A 15,383-nucleotide genomic window follows, 5' to 3' on the forward strand; every position below is an offset into this window, starting at 1 on the left:
TAGCCACCCCGGCTGAGGCCCATGCAGCCAATAACCGACTTCGGCCGAGACTCACGCAGCCAATGGCCGGCCCAGTGCGTTCCGCTGGTCCCCGCCTGCCTACTTCCACCAATCGGGACTCGGGCCACCTTGGCACCGCCTCTGGATCCCGCCCCACCCATCCGCCCCGCCTCCAACTCGCTCGAGCAGGGTTGGGCTAGACGGGCGCGCTCTCGGGGACGGGGGGGGTAGTCCCGGTCCCGGCCCTCCGCGCGGGTGGGCTTGGAGCAGGCCGCACCGGGCGGGAACCCCATTCCCACCCCGGAGGCCCCCTGCCCTTTCTCCCCTTTTCCCCCCGGCCCATGGTGCGAGGCTGGGAGCCGCCGCCCGGGCCGGACTGCGGTGAGTGATCCCCAGCCCCTTCGACTTCCCCTCCCAGCCCCTATACGATCTCCGACCTCCGGATCCCCATCCCCACGCGGGGGGGGGGGGGGTGGTGTTGGAGAATTCTAGGCTCGAAGTCGCACGGTTCTCTCTCCTTTCTCCTCTGGACTTTTCGGTTCCCTGTTGTAACTGGGGGAGGGTGAGTGGGTGTGTAGGGAGGAGGGGAAGGCTGGGTTGGGACGCCCTCCGCGAGGGGAGGATAGAGATTCGCCTGCTCCCTGGGGCTCATCGCCCCAAGTGCAGCAACTTTTTGTTCTCTGACCCAGTTTGGAGCCTTGTAGACTGCCTGCGAAATGGAGGATAGGAGAAACGTTTCCTTCCCAGGCCTCTCCTCCTCCCCCCACGACTACCTCCTGACGACCTCAACACACGTACAGAAATCTGACCTTACTTCTGGGGAGCAGTGGTCTTTGGGAATGAAAGGTTTGGGAGAAACTGCCCCTTCTGACCCCCTACCAGCCATACTCAGAAAACAAACCAGAAAAGTGAAAACCCAAATCCTCAGAGGTTCCTGGTTTTGCGTCCTAATCTGAGACTTCTAAACTGAAAGAAGACTCAAGCTGAGACCTGTTTGGTAATGTGGGCCCAGATCAGGAGATCTTTTATCATGTGAACCTCCTTCTCACCATACATTTGAAGCCCTTTTATATGACTAGGACAGGTAGAAGGCAGTGATTGAAAAAAAAAAAAAAAAAAAAGCCAGTTAAACTTGGGAATTTTTTAAATGCTGCATACATATCTTAAGCATTGTCATTAAAAGTATGTTCGTTGCACCAATCTTTTGGGGTAGTGTCCAGGCGTTTTCTTTGTGTAAGTCTGCTGATTAGAGTTCCCAGTTGTCTTTCTAGTATAAACTACACAAGCGAATTTCAAATCTGGCTGCACCCTGAGAACTTTTAAAAGTACTGATGCCTGGGCCCCAGTCCAGACTAAGAATGAGGAGGAGAGTTCCTGGTTTAAGTTTCCCAGGTAATTCTAATGTGCCACTGCCTCTCATCTATGATTTCCAGGTTTGGTGTTTTTTTTGTTTTTTGTTTTTTTAATGCAGTGAGAATTTAAGCACTTTTGGAGCAATCTGAATGCAGAATACTTTTGAGATAATTTTAAGTCCCCTGCCCCTCCAATCTTTTACAGTTGCCCTACTACTCCCAACTCAGTTGTACACTCCTTAACATTTGACTTTGTTTTCACAGAAACAATTTTTAGTGCACTAATTTTTCATAGGTTTCTGTGATATTTAATTACATTATTATATAAATTAAAAAAAAAAACAGACATAAACAGGTTGGGAATCACACACAACTGGTCCAGGCACACAGGGCAGCTGAAGGAAGCAAATGATTTTGGCACACTAGAGAGTAGACTACCAGCCTCTAGTACGCAGCACACTGTGGGTGTTGGTCATATAACCCAGTGGATCAGTTAAACCAGGCTCCTGGCCCAATTGAACACCTCTCCCTTCCACTCTCTCCAACTAATATCACCAATACCCAGTCCCTTCTAGACTTAAATTCTCTTGAGTGTTCCATCCACTCTTTCCATTCAATCACATCAAGCTGTATGTTCCTCTTGAAGCAATTACCATCACTCCTTTTTTATAAAAGTTGGCAGAACATAAGGCAGAGGTTCTTAACTTGGGCTTCTGGGCAGCCAGTGAACCTTCTGAGATTATATATATAATGTGTAAGTTTGGATGTTTATGGGGGGGTAGTCATAACTTTCTGAGGGTCCATACCTTTATCTGATTCTCAAAGTTCATGACCCAAAAAGTTGAGAAGCACATAAGTTGAATACCACTCAGAATTCTTTAAGGCCCTTAAAACTGTATCACCAAAACACATTTCAGGCAGTACTTCAATCCTTCTCTGAATAAAGATAATAGGGTAATTTTGCAGGATCATTAGTTTCTCATTGAACTGTCTCCTGCTTTAACCGTAAGTCTAGGCCCAAGCCTAAAGTTGTGAACACCTCTTTTTCCTAGGATTGTATGTACACCTAGACTGGAAGTTTAAGGTAGTCCATTCTTTTCTGCCACCTGTCCACGGGTATGGAAAGCCTAAAGGGAAAGAAGGGTTGTTAATCCTCTCTCTATATGTTTTTCTCATTATGTTTTTTATTAGCTACTTGGAAGTAGCAGTAGGGCATATCCAGCATATTTAATAAGGATACAAATTTAGTAATTATTCAGAATTGGTAATCCCACCATCACTACCACCTCTGCTCATAGGAGTCCTTACTTCTACAGTTTTGATGCCCTTCTTTTTCTACCCTCTCCAAATGGAGGCATAAGAACACAAGACACCATAGTGTCTTCATTGTGGTTTTGATTACTGTGGGGTCTACCCTCCTTGTTAAAGTTCTCATGAGCCACTCTCTGGTTGTAGTTTCTTCCTAAGTCAAAGCCAGATTCTTCCAGGGAGGTACCAGGTAGCTATACAGCTGTGCCATATCAGGAAATCTTCCACAATTTGTTTTGTGTAATTGGAAAACTGGATGTATACAGTACACCAAATATGGCATTTGCATTACTGCATGTTATACTGAAACATCAAACTGGTACCATGAGAATCCGGAGGACAGCAAACCACATGAAAGAAGGCAGAATGCTTCCCTGTAAGGCTTAGAGCTATGCTTGCCTTATTTCCTGTCTGGCAGTCTTCATCCTTACAGTGCACTGCTTTATTCCTTAGGGTACAGTTTTCTCTTATCTAAAGGATAATTGTGTCCTTAAAAAACAGGACACAAATAAGGTTAAGTAGATGTCAAGTGTGGCAATCATAAAGTCTTCTCCAGCTTAGGTTTGGTGGTGTTCCTGGTGGGCCACAATGTCTATAAACGGTGGTTTAGCACCTATCTGTGCAAGCTTACTCACAGGCCACTCAGTTGTGTCTGGGATAAACCTGGAGCTATTAATACATTGGCGATTCATCTGGCAATCAAAAGGGATTATATCCAAATTACGGATTCAGTTCTCCTAAAGCTGTGATTTTCATACTTCCTTTAAAGCAGCATAATCCATTCTGGAATTATATCGAACTCCCAAAATGTAAAGAGCATAAAATCATGGATACCCTGGTTTCCCCTACTGCTCATTACAATTAGGAATCTCTGCAAAAAGAGATTGAAAACAATGATTTTAAAGAATGCAGTCTTTGCTTCATTTCCCTCCTTGTCTAGGAGGAGAATGGATGGCATTCCCTTATATCAAAATTACCCTGTGAGGCTGAAGTAATGAGAAAAACTATTTATTGAGGCTTTACTTTGTTCTAGACATCATGTCAACTGCATTTTTTTCATTAATCCATAAACTTGTGAGGAAGGTGCTGTTCTGACCGCCTTTCTTTCTGAGGGGAAACTAAGGCTTCGTGAGGTTAAATAATTTGCCCAAGGACAGGCAGCATTCTAGGACGGGGTGGGGCTGCAATTAATCTCAAATCTGCCTCACCCCAGACCTCCATCCCACCAGCTGCTTTAGGTCTTGCCTAAGCAGGACACCTAGCACATAGTAGGTGCCTGGTAAAAATATATAACTTTACAGACACTTAGTACTGTGCATTTTTTACACATGAAGAAACGAAAGCTCCTTTTAAGTTCAGTAACTTGCCCAAGATCACATAGCTGGTAAGTGGCAGAACTGGGATTCAAACTGCAGGCTGGCCTTACTCAGGGATCATATTTCTACCCACTGTGCCATGTTGCCTCCATTTACCCTCTTCAGGTTCTCTTCAAGTTGAAGGATCTGCATGGCCTTTGATTCATTAGATCTGCTTGTTAAAAGGAAATGGTGACTCATTAAAATGCTTCCAAATTTTTCTAATCGTCATATAAAATCCCTTGATACCATACTACTATAACTTCCTGGACTTGAGATTCTTCTCAGTTCATCATGTAGCATTTACATAGGAATCCTGTCCCATCCTTAACATATCCAAGGTAAATATTTATAAGCTCAGATGGGATTCCTCTAATAGTAAAGGGTGACAGATGTGTTAAAGAGTTTCTAATGCCCAGACAGGGAGCTGAGTTAAATTTGGTCAACGAACTTTCTGGGAAATACCCTGAGTAGGTATTTCGGGAATGATGCAGAATCAGGGGCTCTCCCTGCAGCCCCCACACCCACAGCCCGGGAGCAGTGGTGCTGCTGGGGAGCTTGCAGGACCTGGCTGCAATTCATAGTGAATCTGCCCACCTGGCCCTGAGAAGAAAGCTGGGCTGCAGAGATAAGACTGGCAGGCCTTCCACCCTGTGTGGAGGGGCTATTACAGTCTGAGGGAGCTCTCCAGGCTCCCCGGAGAGAGATTGAGCTGTTGGAAGAGACAAAGGCTGGGGGGAGGGGCTAACCTTTGTTCCAAGGATGACTTGGTGGAAAGAGTTCCCTCTCTACCCCCACAGGACCTCCAAACCCAGGAGGAGTAAGCCCCACTTATCCCAGATACCCGACCTGTCTCTTATCCTACAGAGAGAAAATAAAGCTTAGCAAGTTTGGGTTTAGGCTTAAAGGCACTATCATTCCCCTCCCTGAAGGACTCCACCACCAAGAAGGGAAGAGGAAAGGGACCTGGGGGCTGGGCGGAGGAACAGTGCTGTCCTGCCTTCTAGATACTCTCTTGTACCTGTCCCCCCCCACCCCCCCCCGCCCCATCTCCACATTCTAGAGGTAATCATAAATTGTCAGGAGTTAAAGCATTTGCATCAGTTCTGAGATTACTGCACTTTATATTTTTGTGGTTGATTTTTCATTTTGTGACACCTGTTCCATGAACTTAGAGGATGAAGTGAGTTTGAATTAGAAAAATAAAGGCAATATAAGGATGAATTTTCCTCCTAACCTTAAAGACAGATTTTTGTCCTGGTGACAGTATTCAGGAGTCATGTGACTTGGGGTAATTTAACTTCTATGGACTTTGGTTTTTCCATACATATGACAGGAATTATAACAGGCTCATAAAGTTAGGAAAATTAAATGAGAAATCGTTAAAGCACTTTAAAAGCAATCCAACACGGTACACATAGACAGTTGATTGTATTGGAGTCCAGCATTTTGTTTGGCAGAAATTGAACAATGGGCTGAAAGAGGAGCCCCAGTGATTGAGCTATTTCTCTTCTTATTACAGCTATCTCTGAAGGGCACAAATCAGAAAGCACCATGCCTCCTAATAAAGAGGCCAGCAGTCTTAATAGCTCCCCGGCGGGGCTCATCTGCCTCCCTCCAATCTCCGAGGAGCTACAGCTTGTGTGGACCCAGGCAGCCCAGACCAGTGAGCTGGATGGCAATGAACACTTGCTACAAACCTTCAGCTACTTTCCCTATCCCAGTCTAGCAGACATTGCCCTTCTCTGCTTACGCTATGGGCTGCAGATGGAGAAAGTCAAGACTTGGTTCATGGCCCAGCGCCTCCGCTGTGGCATTAGCTGGTCATCTGAAGAGATAGAAGAGACCCGAGCCCGAGTGGTCTACCATCGGGACCAGCTCCATTTCAAATCCCTTCTCTCTTTTACTCATCATGCAGGGCGGCCCCCAGAGGAGGTGCCTCCTTCTCCAATGCCACCTCCAGAACAAGTGGGTCTTGGAATAGTGCCCCTGACTCTTAGTGAGCCCACCCAGATGAAAGGATTGAAGGTGGAGCCTGAGGAGTCCTCAGAGCTGCTGAGTCACCAGAAAGCAAAGGAACCCCTGATGGCACCTGGCAGTGGGACATTCCCCCACCAATCCGATTATTGGCAGAATCTTCAAAGCAGTGGCTTCTCTAAGGAGCAGGCAGGCAGGGGTCCCAACCAGTCACATGGCCTAGGTTCTGCTTCATGGAATCACTCCACAGCTGTCCACCAGCCACATGCTCGGGATAAGCCCCCACCAATGTCACTACTTGCTAGTAGCTGTAAGCAGGAGTCAGCATCTAATATGACTCCTCCTTCTTCCTCTACCTCTTCTTCCACTTTCCCGGTACTGGCTAACGGAGCTACTGCCACCTCTAAACCCCTCCAGTCACTGGGCTGTATCTCACAGCCACTGTCACCCAATGAACAGGCACTGCCCCCACATCTGGAGCCAGCCTGGCCCCAAGGGCTAAGACATAACTCAGTATCAGGTAGGGTTGGCCCTGCAGAGTACCTTTCCCCAGATATGCAACGCCAGCGAAAGACCAAGCGCAAAACCAAAGAGCAGCTGGCTATCCTCAAATCTTTTTTTTTACAGTGCCAATGGGCACGGCGTGAGGATTACCATAAATTAGAACAGATCACTGGTTTACCTCGACCTGAGATCATTCAGTGGTTTGGTGACACACGCTATGCCTTGAAGCATGGGCAACTAAAATGGTTTCGGGACAATGCAGTACCTGGTGCCCCTAGTTTCCAGGACCCAGCAATTCCCACACCCCCGCCTTCAACCCGCTCCTTGAGTGAATGGGCTGAGACACCACCTCTGCCGAACCCCCCTCCCCCACCGGATTTACGACCCTTGGAGAGGTACTGGGCAGCCCATCAACAGCTACGGGAAAGTGATATCCCTCAACTGAGTCAGGCATCAAGGCTTAGCACCCAGCAGGTACTGGATTGGTTTGACTCTCGATTCCCTGAGCCAGCTGAGGTGGTGGTTTGTCTAGATGAAGAGGAGGAAGAGGAGGAGGAAGAACTGCCAGAAGACGACGAGGATGAAGAGGAGGAGGAGGAGGAGGAAGATGAGGATGACGATGATGATGTGATCATACAGGACTGAGTCGGGGGACTAGGGGAGGGAAGGTCTGTTACTAAAAGATGAACCAACTTAGTAACTGTTTAAACAAAGAAACCACATTTTTTTAAATTACCTTGTGGCAAAGAACTGAAAAGCTTTGTGTTCTTGAGGTTGGGGAATCCGGGATGTAGTGAGGGTGGACCAGGGAGGATGACCATAGGACCCAGAGAGAGGTAGGGACTGGATGAGCAGAAATCAGGCCTCTCGTCTCAGTGAAGAGAGTGTTAAGGATCTGGTCCAAACCATGGGTTGGGGAAAAGCTTTTGCTCTCTTCATGTCTGCTGTTCTTTTACCTTAGTGTACTGTGGAGAGCCCAGACCTTGGCCCCACATCTCTAGGAGGACTGAAAAGGAGGGGTAAAGAATTTTGATTCAATTGATGATTCCAGTGCATCCCCCAGTCCCACCATTTTCCCTGGAATGTAAGGCTGCCTCACACCCCTTTTCTTTCTGAGCACGAGTCCATGCATAATACAGCTAAGAGTCTTTGTATGTCCCAGTCTCATCACACATCTTTCCCTAACGCACACCAACTTAGACTATATGTTCTACCTTCCTCGTTACTGAGTTGCACAGGTAGCAGAATGTTTTCATTTCTGATACTGGGACCATTTTGCCTTGTACTTTTTTTTTTTTTTATCTTTTTCCAACATCCCCATTCTGTTCACTATTTGTCTCAGGGTAAATCTTCCCCATGGAGCTTGTGAAAAGTTTAATAATTGGGTGGAGAATAATTTAGACTGGATATTTATTGGATGTGGGAATTAGGGGAAATGTCCTTAAAGTAGAATTAGGTTGGAGAGGGATGGTTTCTACTCTTCAGAAGATGGGTGCAGGTAGGTTCCAGGTTTGGTTTTACAAACCTGAAACTCCCTCCTGCCTAGCTTGACAGAGACTAATTTTTCATCTTTTTGGTGTTGGTTCAATTTGTGTCTGTAATTGAGACTTTTTCCTCTCTTTATAGGATCTGTCTTGGGGACAGAGGGACCCTGGTCTTTAACTGAATTGATTATTGATGTTTTAGAATGGTTTTCATCAGATGGAGTCAGATATAAAGATATCAATGGGTTAACCATCTAGAAATAAGAATGGAAGCCCCAGATTGCTAGAATAATAATAAAAGGCCACAAATAAAATTGTTTCTCTCTCCTCCACTTTGCCATTTCTATGGTTTAGAGATTAATGGAGCCAAATCCATTAACATTCTGATTTAGTATACTTTTTTTTTTTTTTTTTTTTTTTAAGCAGAAGGATATATTGAGGTAGATTAGGAAAACAAAAACTTGGGGCACCTGGGTGGCTCAGGCGGTTAAGCACCCGACTCATGGTTTTGGCTCAGGTTATAATCTCATGGGTTGTGGGATCGGGCTCCACGCTCAGTGGGGCCTCTGAGGATTCTCTCCCTCTGTCCCTTCCCCACTCACATGCGTGCGCACTCTCTAAAATAAATAAATAAATACATCTTTAAAAAAAAATTTAAAAGAACAAAAACTTTAAAAGGCAGTACATCAGTATCTGTCTATCACTGGGCAGATTTTTTCCTGTACTTGCTATAGCACAGGCTCTTGCCCAGAAGAGGTGTCTAGATAAATGCCTTTAAAAATAAATTCAAAGTTCCAGAAAGAGTAGGGAATCCTAGTTCAGCTTCAGGGTCATTCCCAGGACCTAATTTATTTCTGGCAGATGTTTGCTATCTTTACACTTTTTCAGTATTTTTGCTTATGGCCTGTCTGCCCGTGGCTGACCCACTTAACTTCTCATTTCTATTTAGTACCCAAAGAATACAGGTTTCGTGTCCGTGGTGGTGGTCTTTGCCCATTCCACCATTCGAGAGCTTAGAATATAAAACCAATGCAATAACAATAAAAGGACATCTTTATTTTATCTATATACTTCAGTAAGCTGAAAGTCTGGGTCTCCAACAGGAAGGAAAGTCAACATAGTTAACTAGGAATAGAGCAAACAATAGGCAAACAGAAGTATAATAAATGAGGACATGGAACAGAGTTGTTGCTTATTAACACTGGCAATGGAAGAATATACCCAATGCTAAAAGAATGAAATATAGAAATAAACCATCCTTAATGAGTATATTACCTCTCACCCCCAGTGATGCCAAGAATTGTTTTTACAACCTTTAAGTTGCAGGAAATGAGAGAACTACATGAGTGTGGGAGAGATCTAAACATCCTCCTGAAGTACTAGCCTTATATAACGCCTGACCATTTTCCTAGGAGGTAATACAGAGTGTATATGGTAAAGGTCAAGAGAGGTAAGGGTACACAGTGAAACCAGGAAACAAGGCAGGGAAACATTTTCCAAGGCCGTCACACTTAATGGGTATTGTATGCTACAGGTCTTCCTTAAGCAATATGTATAGATCAGACCTTGAAGACGATCTATCTGGAAATAGTCCATGCTTCTCTTGACCTGGCTAATCCCATCTGTCTCTGTTCGTAGAGAGTCTGCAGCAGAGGGCAGGAAGGCAGATATGGGCATTTATAACAAAAAGGGTAATTAAGGCCCTCAAACCATTACATGAAGTCTATCAAGATGGCACATCACCACTGCTGCTGCCCCAGTTTTCTCCATTGTGTGATAACTAACTTTTCCAAACTAAGATTTGACACACCTAGTGTGACAAAGGCTTTGTTGCTAATTATGAAACTCTCTAGAACATTTTAGTGGCTTATGGTAATAAGGCCAGAATATTTAAACAAAACTTTTGGAAGACCTGGGGAGGAGACTGGAGACCTGGAGACTATGCCGATAGAGGATTACCAGCAAGGCAGGATTCTTATGCCTCTGGGGAGGTGGTACTTCGTTTAATACCTTTTTTAAAACTTTATGATTGAAATTTTCAAAAAATACGAAAGTAGAGTAGTATAATGAGCTGATGAGTATCCATCACTCAACTTCAACAAATAACTCCTAGCCAATTTTTTTTCATTTCTACTCTCTCTGTCCTATGTCCACTAGATTATACTAAAGCAAAACCCAGACCATCATTTAACTTCCTATCTTTAAACATTTTAGTATGTTATCTCCAAAAAACAGACTTTATTTTTAAAAACATAATCATAATAGACATTATGCCTACAAAAGAAAACAATTAACAATTCCTTAATATTAAATATCCAAGAGGTATTCAGTTTTCAACTTTCTCATAAGTTTTTGTTTTTTTACAGTTTGTTTCAGTCAGGATCAAATTAGGGGCCATATATTTGTAGATGGTTTATATGTCTCAATTCTTTTTTCACCTGTAGGTTAATCCCTCCATTTGTGAGGATCTCAGGGATGTTATTTCCCCAGTGTTCCCTCTTAGGGCTTAGATCCTAATTTTTTGCCAATGAAAATAAAGGGCATTTGGAATATGAGAGCAAAATATTTACCTACCTTAGGATGTCCTCGGGGTCACCAGGAGCTTGGCATTGAAAAAGGGCCTAAATATCCTCAAAACCTGGGCCATAAAAGTTAACTTAAAAGGCAAGACTGGACTTTTCATGTAGAGCTCCTTACAAACCTCTCTTCTTGTTCCCATGCCCTTTTCCTCTTGTTGCCTACATTATATCAGTCCCATAAATTTATAAAGCATTATTCTAACCATCTCTAGAGACGTGCACATGGTTTTTCCCTATTCAAGCAGTACCTCTAGCCAAAAGATATATTCATTTGAAATACTTTTTTGTGGAACTTTTGGGAATGTTAGTTGTGTCTACACACTTAGTTCACACTGGCCAAGACCTCTCAGTTTAAAGCCATTCACTACCATGTGACCTAAGTTTTAAACCCCAAACTAGGAAGCTAATCTGATAGTAGGATAGAATCTTTGAAATTGAGACCATCCTGGAAGATTGTGAACATATGATTACATTTGAAACTTCTGTCATTTTCCACTGGTTATATTCTACCACCTTAACAGGTGACCAAAAAGGCATTTCGTGTGCAGGCCTAACCATGTGAGTTTTTCACATGCAGGCAAATTAGATTAGCCAGGGCTCACCTGCTGGACTGGTAGCTGGAAACCAGGAAAACTCTCTAGTGGGGTTCTGCTTTCCCTCTGACCTGGAGGATAGAATTGGAATGGTGAAAGTTAACTCCCTTGGGCAGTTCTTTGGCAGTGTTACTTATGGGTCAGAGTAAATAGGTAGGTTTTTTTTTTTTTTAAGATTTATTTATTTGACAGAGACACAGCGAGAGAGGGAACGCAAGCAGGGGGAGTGGGAGAGGGAGAAGCAGGCTTCCTGCCGAGCAGGGAGCCCGATGCGGGGCTCGATCCCAGGACCCTGGGATCATGACCTGAGCCAAAGGCAGACGCTTAATGACTGAGCCACCCAGGCGCCCCAATAGGTAGGTCTTAATCTGTAGAACACTACTCAGAAGATGAAACACTTGGCTAGGCAATTTAAAAGGTAGGTTATAAAGTCCGCCCTTTTCCTAACTTCTTTTCACCTTGAAAGTCTTCATTTTAGTATATATGCCAATGGTTGAAGCTCCATTCCTTTGGGAATGTTATTTAACATACCTGAATTATTGGGGGTGAGGACTCTTGTGTGGCCTGAATCCCCACCATTTAGGGATGGTCTGAAAGAAAAAATCCCCTGTCCAGAAGAGGCAGGTGAAGGCCTACGGAGGAGAAATAGAAGCATCAGCAGAGAAAAGGAAGGTAAGGGTAAAAACCATATGGAAAGGGAGAGCCTATATATTTAGACAAGACAGGAAATAAATACCCTGCTTGTGACTGAAAGTAATTTGGACATATATAAGACACAGTACTATTAAATGCTCTCTTGTTTACAAGGGAGATTTATAAACTTCAGTGGTATAAGCCAGTAGAAAAGTAACCCCAGGGTGCTGGCAGAGTGTCAGTGTGAACAGATCCCCAGTGAAAGAAAGCATAATTACTTACCTGTAAGATAGGCTGTGAGTAGAAGCCGGTGAAGGGGTTTCTGGAAAACATAAAAATGAGCCTGTGAGATAACCCATGAACTGGAGAAGAGATTCATTCAGGTATACTTGGGACCAGGGCAAAGAAACTGGGGACCAAAGATTTTTCAGTATATATGTTAGGCTTAAGGGCTAATAGCAAGTGAAAAAGCTCAGAAATCACCCAGCAGTGTCTCCTAAAGTTGCTTTCCTCTCTCTCTCTCTCCTTTTTTTTTTTTTTAAAGATTTTATTTATTTTGAGAGAGAGAGAGAGAGAGCACAAACGGGGGGAGGGGCAGGTGGAGAGGGAGAAGCAGACTCCCTGCTGAGCAGGGAGCCCCATGTGGGGGCTCAATCCCAGGACCCCAGGATCATGACCTGAGCTGAAAGGCAGGCGCTTAGTGGACTGAGCCACCCAGGCCCCCATCTCTTTCATTAATTTGTGGACCAGGATTTACTACTGCTTTGATGTGCTCTAATATATCTGTGCTTTCGTTTCCCCTCTAAGATGGGGATTACCAGAAAGAATGGCTAAAGACAAAGGGTCATTAAATTGGTTAGGAGTGACAGCAAAAATGATGGCATAAGGACCTCCAAAAGTTCTTTCCATAAAAGGAATGAGAGAACTGGCAAAAATTGTCAGAATCAACTTTTTCAGAACTCTGTAAATTAACAAAGGGCTTGCAGCAGTCTGGGGAATGTTTATTCCAGAAAAATAGCCAAATGAGGTTAAAAACAATGAACTTTGTGGCATTTTAACTTGCCCTATTCCCATTTCTCCTCCAGCTCCGTGGTAGCCTTGAAAACCAATATTCTGGCAGTCATCGTGGGGATGGAATGGGGTTGGAACTCTTTCAAAGCCTCATTCACAGAAAATAATCATTTGACCCGTCCAGTGGCAACTGGAAGACTCCACTTGCAAGGCTGCCTTTATTTGACCTGACCTGGAGCGCAAACTCATCAGGAATTGATGCTTAGAGTTTACCAGCTGTGAAAAGCCTTCTCCCCAGGAGTGTTTGCTGTAAACAATTAGAAGCGCATGTTTGGGCTGCCTGAGAATGTGCATATCAATTGGGGCAAATAATAGGCTAATGGGAAAGCTTAGATGGAAGAGATGGGGAATGAGTTTTTGGTGGGGACTCTGAAAACAACACATTCTTGGGATCTAGACCATATGCATATGCAGGACTGTATGCATGCTTAGAGAAGACCTGAAAAGTCCCCAGTCTCTTACTGTGAGGTCATACAAGCAGGTTGAAGGCTAAGGCTCAGTTGTCAATTGCCTGGCTAAGTGCTGAAAGTGAACCCCAACACACACACACACAATCCCTCAGCAAAGACTGAGAGACTTACTAGTTCAAAGTGTTTAAGGGATTCTCTGTCCAATCATTAGCTGACCACCAAACTAACTGAATAGAGACTTTGGAGGCTCCACATGACAATACAGAGTTTATAGAATTATTTTTTAAAAGTCACTAAATAACAATAAACAGAAAGAACAAAAAAACCCTGGGGAGGGGGAAGAATCTGATTCCTAGAATTGCCATGTTATATTAATTTTAAATGTCCAGTTTTCAAAAAAAAAAATGAGGTATGCAAAGAAACAAGAAAGTATGACCCATATAAAGAAATAAAGCAATCAACAGAAGCTGTCCTTGAGGAAGCCCAGACATTGAACTAAGCCCAGCCTAGACTTTGTCTAGACAAAGACTTTAAATCAGGTATTTTATTTAAAATATTTCATTTATTGGGCACCTGGGTGGCTCAGTTGGTTAAGCGACTGCCTTCGACTCAGGTCATGATCCCGGAGTCCCAGGATCGAGTCCCGCATTGGGCTCCCTGCTCGGCGAGGAGCCTGCTTCTCCCTCTGACCCTCTCCCCTCTCATGTACTCTCTCTCTTTCTCGCTCTCTCAAATAAATAAATCTTTAAAAAAATAAATAAATGAATAAAATATTTCATTTATTTATTTGAGAGAGAGAGAGATAGCGAGAGAGAGCTTGAATAGGGAAGAGAGGGAGAAGCAGGCTCCCTGTGAACAGGGAGTCCCATGAGATGTTCAATCCCAGGACCCTGAGATCATGACCTGAGCTCAAGGCAGATGCTTAACCGACTAAGCCACCCACGTGCCCTAAATCAGGTATTTTAAATATGCTCAAATATCTTTGGAAACCATGTCTAAAGCACTAAAGGAAAATATGAGTATGGTATCTCAACAAATAGAGGATACTAATAAAGAAAAAATATATTTAAAAGAACCAAATATAAATTTTGCAGTTGAAAAGTATAACAAAAATTAAAACTTCACTAGAACGACTCATCAGCACAACCAGAAGAAAAAAAATCAGCAATTTAAAGCCCACTGAGATTACCAAATGTGAGGAAGAGAAAGAAAAAATGGAGAAAAATGAAAAGAGCCTCAGAGACCTTGGTGGAATACCATCAAGTGTATCAACATATGCATTATGGGATTTCTAGAAGAAGAAAAGAGGAACAAGGCAGAAAGACTATTTGAAGAAATAATGGCTGACAACTTCCCAAATTAGGTAAAAAAAAAAAAAAAAATGAATCTACACATCCAAGAAGCTCAACTTCTAAAGAAGTCTGTTAGATTTAGTTGGTATATAATGTTTTTCAAATCTTCATTCCGTTGCTTATCTTCTATCTAGTTCTATTTGTTATTGAAAGTGGGGTATTAAGTCCAGTAGTTTCCCTCTAATTCTCTTCAATTCTGTTAGTTTTGCTTCATGTCTTTTAGGACTTTGTTGTTAGGTGTGTATATATATATATGTATGTATGTGTATATATATATATATATATTTAAGGATTTTATTTATTAGAGAGAGAGAGAAGAGAATGAATTGGGGAAGGGGCAGAGAGAGAAGGGGGCTCCCTGATCTGTGGGGAGAGTACAAGCAGGGGCAGTGGCAGAGGCAGAGGGAGAAGCAGACACCCCGCTGAGCAGGGAACCCAATACGGGACTCCATCCCAGGACCCGGGGATCATGACCTGAGCCAAAGGCAAATGCTTAACTAACTGAGCCACCCAGGCGCCCCAGGCCATACATTTTGAAGTATCTAAGTTATACAAAGTAAAATACTTTGTAAATACTTAGTAAATACTTAGTAAAATACTACCACAATGGAATGAAATTAAAAACAGGAGGAAATCTGGGAAAATTAAACATATGTTGATATTAAAAACACAGTGCCAAATAACCAATGGTTCAAAAAAAAAATCACAAAAGAAATTAGAAAATACTTTGAGATGAATGAAAACAAAGCCAGAAAATACTAAACC

The 15,383-nt window shown here is 43.4% G+C and overlaps 2 protein-coding genes across 3 annotated transcripts in view; one reads left to right on the top strand and one right to left on the bottom strand.

The window, feature by feature from the left end:
- Positions 1 to 190: 190 nt before the first annotated feature.
- HOMEZ (homeobox and leucine zipper encoding) lies at positions 191 to 8,294 on the top strand. Of its 2 annotated transcripts, none has more exons than XM_028114886.2 (2): positions 191 to 381; positions 5,538 to 8,294. In XM_028114886.2, exons 1-2 carry the CDS (start codon positions 342 to 344, stop codon positions 7,139 to 7,141), a joined length of 1,644 nt encoding a protein of 547 aa, XP_027970687.1. In that variant the 5' UTR covers positions 191 to 341; the 3' UTR covers positions 7,142 to 8,294. The 2 variants fall into 2 exon arrangements, with proteins under 2 accessions (XP_027970687.1, XP_027970686.1); XM_028114885.2 differs by lacking the exon at positions 191 to 381 and adding an exon at positions 427 to 1,392.
- A 1,211-nt stretch (positions 8,295 to 9,505) lies between these two features.
- RNF212B (ring finger protein 212B) overlaps positions 9,506 to 15,383 on the bottom strand; it is a 28,885-nt gene continuing 23,007 nt past the window's right edge. Inside the window, exons 12-15 of the mRNA XM_028114887.2 lie at positions 12,068 to 12,107; positions 11,684 to 11,784; positions 11,162 to 11,223; positions 9,506 to 9,623 (exon numbers count right to left, since the gene is read on the bottom strand). Coding sequence (XP_027970688.1) covers positions 9,558 to 9,623; positions 11,162 to 11,223; positions 11,684 to 11,784; positions 12,068 to 12,107 — 269 coding nt within the window. The 3' untranslated portion in view covers positions 9,506 to 9,557. The remainder of the gene's footprint in view (positions 9,624 to 11,161; positions 11,224 to 11,683; positions 11,785 to 12,067; positions 12,108 to 15,383) is intronic.

Source organism: Eumetopias jubatus, unplaced genomic scaffold, assembly GCF_037043125.1.
Source record: "Eumetopias jubatus isolate StellerSeaLion01/CBP00866 unplaced genomic scaffold, mEumJub1_p1.0 scaffold_7, whole genome shotgun sequence".
NCBI classification, from domain to species: domain Eukaryota; kingdom Metazoa; phylum Chordata; class Mammalia; order Carnivora; family Otariidae; genus Eumetopias; species Eumetopias jubatus.

Bases quoted from the DNA above. Each gene is read 5' to 3' on its own strand.
- HOMEZ (XM_028114885.2), top strand. From the start codon at position 1,332: ATGCCTGGGCCCCAGTCCAGACTAAGAATGAGGAGGAGAGTTCCTGGT. The intron at 1,393-5,537 runs GTAATTCTAATG...TTCTTATTACAG, and splicing joins TCCTGGTTTAAGTTTCCCAG to CTATCTCTGAAGGGCACAAA.